Source organism: Bufo bufo, chromosome 5 (genome assembly GCF_905171765.1).
Source record: "Bufo bufo chromosome 5, aBufBuf1.1, whole genome shotgun sequence".
Classification (NCBI taxonomy): Eukaryota; Metazoa; Chordata; class Amphibia; order Anura; family Bufonidae; genus Bufo; species Bufo bufo.
In genome coordinates, this window is record NC_053393.1 from 72195338 (window position 1) to 72204494 (window position 9157).

Sequence of the window (9157 nt, forward strand, 5' to 3'; positions counted from 1 at the left end):
TGTACGTATTCTGATTTCTACAATATGTGCTGTAGTGAGCACTGTACTGACAGGAGAACACATCGCTGCTCCTGCCTGTGTCCTCCGCTGAATTCTCTGTCACAGAACATCATTGATCCTGTCTGAGTCCTCCACTGAAACCTCTGACATAGAACATCGCTGCTCCTGCCTGTGTCCTCCACTGAATTCTCTGCCACAGAACATCGCTGCTCCTGCCTGTGTCCTCCGCTGAAACCTCTGACATAGAACATCGCTGCTCCTGCCTGTGTCCTCCACTGAAACCTCTGACATAGAACATCGCTGCTCCTGCCTGTGTCCTCCACTGAAACCTCTGACATAGAACATCGCTGCTCCTGCCTGTGTCCTCCACTGACACCTCTGACATAGAAAACCAGTGCTCCTGCCTGTGTCCTCCACTGAATTCTCTGCCACAGAACATCGCTGCTCCTGCCTGTGTCCTCCGCTGAAACCTCTGACATAGAACATCGCTGCTCCTGCCTGTGTTCTCCACTGACACCTCTGACATAGAAAACCAGTGCTCCTGCCTGTGTTCTCCACTGAAATCTCTGACATAGAACATCGCTGCTCCTGCCTGTGTTCTCCACTGAAATCTCTGACATAGAACATCGCTGCTCCTGCCTGTGTTCTCCACTGACACCTCTGACATAGAAAACCAGTGCTCCTGCCTGTGTTCTCCACTGAAATCTCTGACATAGAACATCGCTGCTCCTGCCTGTGTTCTCCACTGAAATCTCTGACATAGAACATCGCTGCTCCTGTCTGTGTCCTCCTCTGAATTCTCTGCCAGAGAACATTGCTGCTCTTGCCTGAGTCCTCTGCTGAAACCTCTGACATATAACATCGCTGCTCCTGCCTGTGTTCTCCATTGAATTCTCTGCCACAGAACATCGATGCTCCTGCCTGTGTCCTCCACTGAAACCTCTGACACAGAAAATCAGTGATCCTGCCTGTGTCCTCCCCTGAATTATCTGCCACAGAACATCGCTGCTCCTGCCTGTGTCCTCCGCTGAATTCTCTGCCACAGAACATCGCTGCTCCTGCCTGTGTTCTTTGCTGAAACCTCTGACATAGAACATCGCTGCTCCTGTCTGTGTCCCCTGCTAAAACCTCTGACATAGAACATCGCTGCTCCTGCCTGTGTCCTCCACTGAAACCTCTGACATAGAACATCGCTGCTCCTGCCTGTGTCCTCCACTGAAACCTCTGACATAGAACATCGCTGCTCCTGCCTGTGTCCTCCACTGACACCTCTGACATAGAAAACCAGTGCTCCTGCCTGTGTCCTCCACTGAATTCTCTGCCACAGAACATCGCTGCTCCTGCCTGTGTCCTCCGCTGAAACCTCTGACATAGAACATCGCTGCTCCTGCCTGTGTCCTCCGCTGAAACCTCTGACATAGAACATCGCTGCTCCTGCCTGTGTCCTCCACTGAAACCTCTGACATAGAACATCGCTGCTCCTGCCTGTGTTCTCCACTGACACCTCTGACATAGAAAACCAGTGCTCCTGCCTGTGTTCTCCACTGAAATCTCTGACATAGAACATCGCTGCTCCTGCCTGTGTTCTCCACTGAAATCTCTGACATAGAACATCGCTGCTCCTGCCTGTGTTCTCCACTGACACCTCTGACATAGAAAACCAGTGCTCCTGCCTGTGTTCTCCACTGAAATCTCTGACATAGAACATCGCTGCTCCTGCCTGTGTTCTCCACTGAAATCTCTGACATAGAACATCGCTGCTCCTGCCTGTGTCCTCCACTGAATTCTCTGCCACAGAACATCGCTGTTCCTGCCTGTGTCCTCCACTGAAACCTCTGACACAGAAAATCAGTGCTCCTGCCTGTGTCCTCCACTGAGTTCTCTGCCACAAAACATCACTGCTCCTGTCTGTGTCCTCCTCTGAATTCTCTGCCAGAGAACATTGCTGCTCTTGCCTGAGTCCTCTGCTGAAACCTCTGACATATAACATCGCTGCTCCTGCCTGTGTTCTCCATTGAATTCTCTGCCACAGAACATCGATGCTCCTGCCTGTGTCCTCCACTGAAACCTCTGACACAGAAAATCAGTGATCCTGCCTGTGTCCTCCCCTGAATTATCTGCCACAGAACATCGCTGCTCCTGCCTGTGTCCTCCGCTGAATTCTCTGCCACAGAACATCGCTGCTCCTGCCTGTGTTCTTTGCTGAAACCTCTGACATAGAACATCGCTGCTCCTGTCTGTGTCCCCTGCTAAAACCTCTGACATAGAACATTGCTGCTTCTGCTTATCCTCACTCGTCTCTGCTTAAACCTGGCATAGGTGCAGGGTATCCCGCAGCAATGTGCTATGGCAGAGGTTTCAGCGGAGAGCAGAGGCAGGAGCAGCGACGTGTGCTCCTGCTAGTATACCTCTCACTGCAGAGCACATTGTAGAAAGTAGAATTTGCATACATTGAGCCCCCGAGGAACCAGTACAGATAATGGGAGTGGTAGTAGCTCTGATGAACTGGTGTTGTGTCACAGTGTCTTACCTCAGGGCATCACTCACTGGGGTTTGATGCAGTGAAAGAAGGTGATGAAAGGAACCAGGCAGAGATTGTTGAAAAAAGAACTTCCTTTCCATCGAAAAATGGTTAGCAGCGCATCTAGCAGCAGTTCATACAAAGTGCAATTTCTCTCCTCCCAATATGGTGGAATATGGTGGCTGGCAATGTGGCAAAGATGACACTCAGAAACTTGTTAGCTGACACTGTCTCTCTGGATTCCTTTCCCTACGACTTTACTCTGGCACCTGTGGCTGTAGGTGTCCACTGAATGATGCAGCCTTCTAGCTATGCCTGTCTTGAACTTTCGTGATGGTGTCTTAACGTGTTTCCCACCACTTTGCAGTGGAGTCTTGATAGCACGATTACTTGATCACTCTCCTGACTCTAATACACCGAAGCTTGCAATTCCTCTGTGGCCTAGGACCCTGCCATCTTCCTGGGGCAATTACGTCCTCCTGTGTAAGCCACTTCTGTGGTCCACATGGCCTGGGGGAGCTGGAGATGGATCACATTTTCACTCTTCCCTCTAAACTCACTCTCTATACCTAAGGCCCACCCTTGGGAGGAAGTTGTACCAGCCCAATCCTACCAAGAGGGATGGAATGGAATGGTAAGTTCCATTCCTGTTACCAAGCACTGCCAACCATACACCATTTGCTGGTGCACAAGGTGTCTTGCAAGTCATTACATTCACATTGCATATAAAACAGTAGACAATTGCAGACACCATAGTAGTGTCCCCAGGTCTGGGGTACTACACGTACACCACATACACGACTATGGTGTACTTATTCTGTATGTGCTGCAGTGAAAAGCACTTCAGGAAGACCCAGGCTTCAGGGACCTCTTTTACTTGCAAAATCACTTAATTATATTACAAAAATTATTGTTACAGTATTGTTTTGAAAATTAATGGAAAACTTTGAATGTTAGTGTCTGCAATAGAATTTCTGGACTGAACGATGCCGAACTGAAGGAATTTTACTGTATTCTGATTGTCTCTTAGGAATGTACATTCACGAAGATGCGCTCTCACAGTGCTTTGAGGGTCGTGTTCAGTGGCTCCCTGCGCCTTAAGTGTAAGACTGCCTGCTGCCAGCGCTGGTACTTCACCTTTAATGGGGCTGAGTGTGCTGGCCCCTTACCCATCGAGGCCATTATCTATCTGGATCAAGGCAGTGCAGAGATCAACTCTACAATAAATATCCACCGGACCTCAACAGGTACAATGAGATGAGTCCTGGCTGAAGAGATATCAGGAAATACATGGGGAAGTCACGAACCAGCGGGTGTGAACCAACTGTGCCACATGTCCTACCTCCTCTAAGAGCGTTGTCTAAGTGAACTCCTTGATCTTCACAGTACCCCAATGGTGGGGATAGATTTTCCCGAGGGGAACACCAGGTCTCTAACTCTTGAGGAGGATAGGCACACAAGGCAATTGGTCCAGGCAGACCAGGTGTACCTGAGAAAGGTACCAGAGGTACAGGCGTAGTCAGCAGGCTGAGTCGTTACCAAGAGCAACAGTGCAGGTCCGAAGGATGAGGCAGAGGCGAAGTCAGACATGCAATAGGTCAGGGCAGGCGGCACAGGTGTAGGTCAGGCAATCCGGATCAGCAACAGGAGAGTCAAGGCAAGCAGGCAGGGATCAAACAGGTAGCAGAGTCCAGGAACACAAGTATGAGTCAGGAACACAAGTATGAGTCAGGAACACATGCGGATATCAGGAACCTTAGCAGGACACAAGGACCTTGACAATGAGGCATCTGGGAAGGGGGCTGAGCCACTTATATATGTGCAGGAGGGCTAGGATTGGTTGGCGAGGTCACATGACCCAACCCATAAAACACAGGGAGTGACGTGCTCAAGCCCTTAAAGGGGTTATCCGAGTTATGGGAAAAAAAATAAAACCTAACCAAATTAATCAGGATATACATATACATTAGTCAAGCTTAATTAAAAAAAACAAAAAAAACGATCTTTACACCTTTTCTAGGTTCTGTTATTGCTGTGTTTACATGCAGCAGTAACAACAATGACTCATCTCTCCCTCATGAATATTTGTGGGAGGGGTTGATCTGACCTTCTCCTCACCCTGCAGTGCCATCCACAGATCCCCCTACAGTGCCATCCACAGATCCCCCCTCCCCTAAACAGTGCCATCCACACAGATCTCCCCCCTAAACAGTGCCATCCACAGATCCCCCCTCCCCTAAACAGTGCCATCCACAGATCCCCCCTCCCCTAAACAGTGCCATCCACAGATCCCCCCTAAACAGTGCCATCATGATGATCATGGCACTGTTTAGGGGAGGGGGGATCAGTGGATGGCACTGTTTAGGGGGGATCTGTGGATGGCACTGTAGGGGGATCTGTGGATGGCACTGCCTGCCATCCACAGACCACAGATCCCCCTACAGTGCCATCCACAGATCCCCCTCCCCGACGCTCACAGCAGCAGTACTAATCAGTCACTTAATTTCTCAATGCAGAGGTATTTTCTTATTATTTTGAAATCTCAGAGTCTCTGACTCTTACTTTGGCTGAGCTCCGGTAACAACAGCAGGCAGTGCAGGCAGCGTTCATTCACTGACGTCACGCGCCTGCTCTGCCTAGTGGGAGGAGCAGGCGCGTGACGTCAGTGAGTGAGCGCCGCCCCCCGAACTGCCTGCTCTGCTATTACCGGAGTACAGAGCTAAGAGATATCCTGTAATAATGCAAGTAAAGAGCTCACTACAGCGCCCTGTATATTCTAACCCCCAGGCAAGCGTCCCTCTCACCATGGGAACGCTTGGGAGTTAGAATATACCATCGGATTTGAGTTTTTTACGATCTCACTGAGCTCGAAAAACTCAGATCCGATGGTATATTCTAACCAGGCAAGCGTCCCCGTCACCATGGGAACGCCTGGGGGTTAGAATATTTTATACCATTGGATCTTCTGACTGTTACTCTGCTTGGCCAGCTCGGGGCCCCAACCAGTTCGGGGCCCCAAGCTATTGCTGGTTTTGCCTGGCCTGATGATCGCGCATATGCGATCACCTATTAGCCGCAGGGAGGAACTTTGAGGTAGCCGCGGCACAAGTGAGGATCGCGCATGCGCGATCAACTCACAGCCGCACGGACTGTAATCCAGAGAGGTGGGGGCGTGGCCAAGGCTGATGACGTTCCGTTTACATGGCTTAGTCACTCCGACAAGCAGAGAGCTCCATGTAAACGGAACGTCACAGCTGATGACGTGGGCGGTCACATGACTGTTTAGTGTAGCAGAGAAACGGCACAAGATAGGTACTGCAAGTGATTTAGGAAAACTAATGTATAGGAGAAATAAAGCCATAGAGAGAAATTAAGTTAACTCGGATAACCCCTTTAAGGAAATACTGCAGGTAACAAGCAGCAGGCATGCTGTGGCCAGGGCTGAAAGGAAACACTGGCGGCAGAACACCGCTGAACACATCGCCCGGACTGCGGCGGTAAGCAGGGGAACAGCGGCGCACAGCAGCCGCTGTTACAGGGGGTATGATTACTGGGACCCCCACAATCCTGAGAAGGGGAACCTTCACTCCTGGGATTGCTGGGGTTGCCTGCAGTCAATCCGTGTGTGATCCAATATTTATCATTTTGTGGTTAGGTGATAAATAGTTTTAATATGATTATGCACTAAAAGGGCAAATTTTATTTAAAGGGACACCCTAAGCAAAACTAATACACAAGTGTTCCCCAGGGCAAGAAAAGAAAAGGCATTCACTTTCCAGTGTTCTTTGGATCCCTTGTTTACCTTAGAGTGCTCCTTTAAAGGGTTTCTATCACTTCGTATGACATAAATAGCTGTCAGACACTAGCGATCTGCTAGTGTCTGCTCTGGCCAACCATCCTACTATAATCACTTGTGGGGCAGCGGTTTTGCTAAAAAACTAACTTTTATAAATATGCTAATGAGCCTCTATGTGCTATGTGGGCGTCATTAGCACCTAGAGGCTCCGTCTACCTTCATACACAGCCGCCGCCCAGCGCGTCCCTCCAGCCCGCCCATGTCCTCCTCCGTGTGACGCAGCGGACGAGTTCTCGCGCATGCGCCGTGCGCGGCTGTATTCGGCGCATTTGAGATCTCAGCTCGGAGCGGTCAGACATTCAATGCGCATGTGCCGAATACAGCCGCGCATGCGCATTGAATGTCTGACCGCTCCTAGCTGAGATCTCAAATGCGCCGAATACAGCCGCGCACGGCGCATGCGCAACAACAATAGACTTCAAAATTAGTAAAGGAAATAATTTGCAAAGTTACTGTGCAATTTATGTAAATTGTAAATTGTTGGAAAAGCAAAATATTCCTTTGAATTGTATAGTATTGCCCCAGCCACTTCATTCTGCTCATCATGAGGGTCCCATTAGTCAAGCGCCACCAATTCTAAGGATAAGCCATCAATTAAAAGTATGACAATCTCTTAAAGGGGCTGTAAAGTGATTTTTATAAGTGATTGCTTATCCTCAGGATAGGCCATCCATATCTGATCTGCAGGGGTCCGACACCCTGCACCCCCACTGATCAGCTCTTGCAGAGTAGCTCTGGCACTCTCTCCTGCTGTATAGTTGTGTTGAACGGCAGGGGTATTGATGGCTTATCCTGAGGAAAGGCGTCACTTGTAAAATTTTGGACAATCTCTTTGAGTCATCTGGACCCTTTAACAACCACCACAGCTATAATATACATGAGATGGGTTAATTCAGGGATGCTCAACCTGCGGCCCTCCAGCTGTTGTAAAACTACAACTCCCACCATGCTCTTGTGTAGGCTGTCCGGGAATGATGGGAGTTGTAGTGTTGCAACAGCTGGAGAGGCCACAGGTTGAGCATGCCTGGGTTAATTCATTGGAATGGACAGCCATAAACAGTGTCTGTTATTGCCTCTAAACCCCAATCACTTGAATGGAGCTGCAATACCAGACACAGCTCATGGCCAAGAGTGGTGCTGTTCTGTGGAATAAATGCAAACGCCTTCATCAGACAAGCCCTTCAGGTGTCAATATGTCAGTTATTGCATTTCTTAAAGGAGTTGTGCCATGAAAAATATTCTATATTTTTTCAAACCAGCACCTGGATCTGAATACTTTTTTTTAATTGGATGTAATTAAAAATTTAGTATAGCCAGTGAGCTATTCAATAAAATGTATATGTATAGCGCCACCTGCTGTTTGTTCTTTTCATTATTTCTTGTCCACCTCACTGCGGTGGTCGCAGGTGCTCAGTTTAAATCTTCAACTGCCACTAGACATATCTTCTGTTAGAAGCTGTGGCAGTTAGAGGGAGAGAGCTACAGCAGAAAGGACATACCCACTAAAAAAGGACACGCCCTCTGAGCTGCCAGTCTGAAATATATCTAGCGGAACAATAGGAGCAATAAATAGGGAGATCACTGAATCCATGTGAGGTACAGGGCTGTTTCTAGCTTTGTTAGATAGAGATGGTCATGTACTATATGATGCCTGATTTTCATTTTTTACATCAATCATGGCATAACTCATTACCAGTATGTGATAAAAAGCTATAAAAAAAAACAATACATGAATTTCCTTTTAAAAAAAAAAACTTACATATATATATTTTTTCAAGTGGAAGGACTGTGTGAAGGGATCAACGCAGGACTGGTTGACATCGCCGTCTGGGTGGGCACCTGTTCAGACTACCCAAGAGGAGACGCCTCAACAGGATGGAACTCTGTGTCCCGGATCATCATTGAGGAGCTGCCTAAATAAAATGAAAAAAAGTCAAAAACCACCATATTTCATGTTAGAATACTGAAATTGCACATTATCTTTTCTAGGTTTGGGAATTCTTACCTCTTGGGGAGGGGTCTGGATGAGCTTCTACGTACTGTACAAATACGATGATACGGTGCTCACATCATGTTACTACAGCTAATAAACCTGTTGTCTGAGCTGGCTTCTAGTAAATTGCAGGACAATTGACATTATCAGCTCTTCTTTATGATCTCACTATGGAATCCTTGCATCTTGTACCTTTTATAGTCAATCTGTGATGGTTGGATTTTTTTTCTTTCTTACCAGTTTGTTTTTAATAAAGAAAAAAAAATGTAATCTAAGATATAGAGATCAGTGCATTGTATAAAGGAAGGAGGGATGTAAAAAAAATATTAAAAGAGACCTAGATTAGCTGGCGGCCTGGGCCAGTAACGCACCTAGGCCACAGTAATCGTACGGCTGCATACACATTATGGGATAAAACTGGGGACAGCAGAACAAGAAAAGGACTGGGGTATTCTGGTGAAAAAGGGAAAAAGATTTTAAAGGGACACTGTCACCTGCATTTCACTTAGGCCTCTTTCACACTTGCGTTGTCCGGATCCGGCGTGCACTCCACTTGCCGGAATTACACTCCGGATCCAGAAAAACGCAAGTGTACTGAAAGCATTTGAAGACGGAACCGTCTTCAAAATGCGTTCAGTGTTACTATGGCACCCAGGACGCTATTAAAGTCCTGGCTGCCATAGTAGGAGCGGGGAGCGGGGGAGCGGTATACTTACAGTCCGTGCGGCTCCCGGGGCGCTCCAGAATGACATCAGAGCGCCCCATGCGCATGGATGACGTGTCCAAT

The 9157-nt window shown here is 48.0% G+C and overlaps 1 protein-coding gene across 1 annotated transcript in view; it reads left to right on the forward strand.

The window, feature by feature from the left end:
* CTHRC1 (collagen triple helix repeat containing 1) overlaps positions 1 to 8601 on the forward strand; it is a 40618-nt gene extending 32017 nt beyond the window's left edge. Inside the window, exons 3-4 of the mRNA XM_040432449.1 lie at positions 3552 to 3768; positions 8156 to 8601. Of these exons, the coding sequence (XP_040288383.1) occupies positions 3552 to 3768; positions 8156 to 8298 (360 nt within the window). The 3' untranslated portion in view covers positions 8299 to 8601. The remainder of the gene's footprint in view (positions 1 to 3551; positions 3769 to 8155) is intronic.
* Positions 8602 to 9157: the final 556 nt, after the last annotated feature.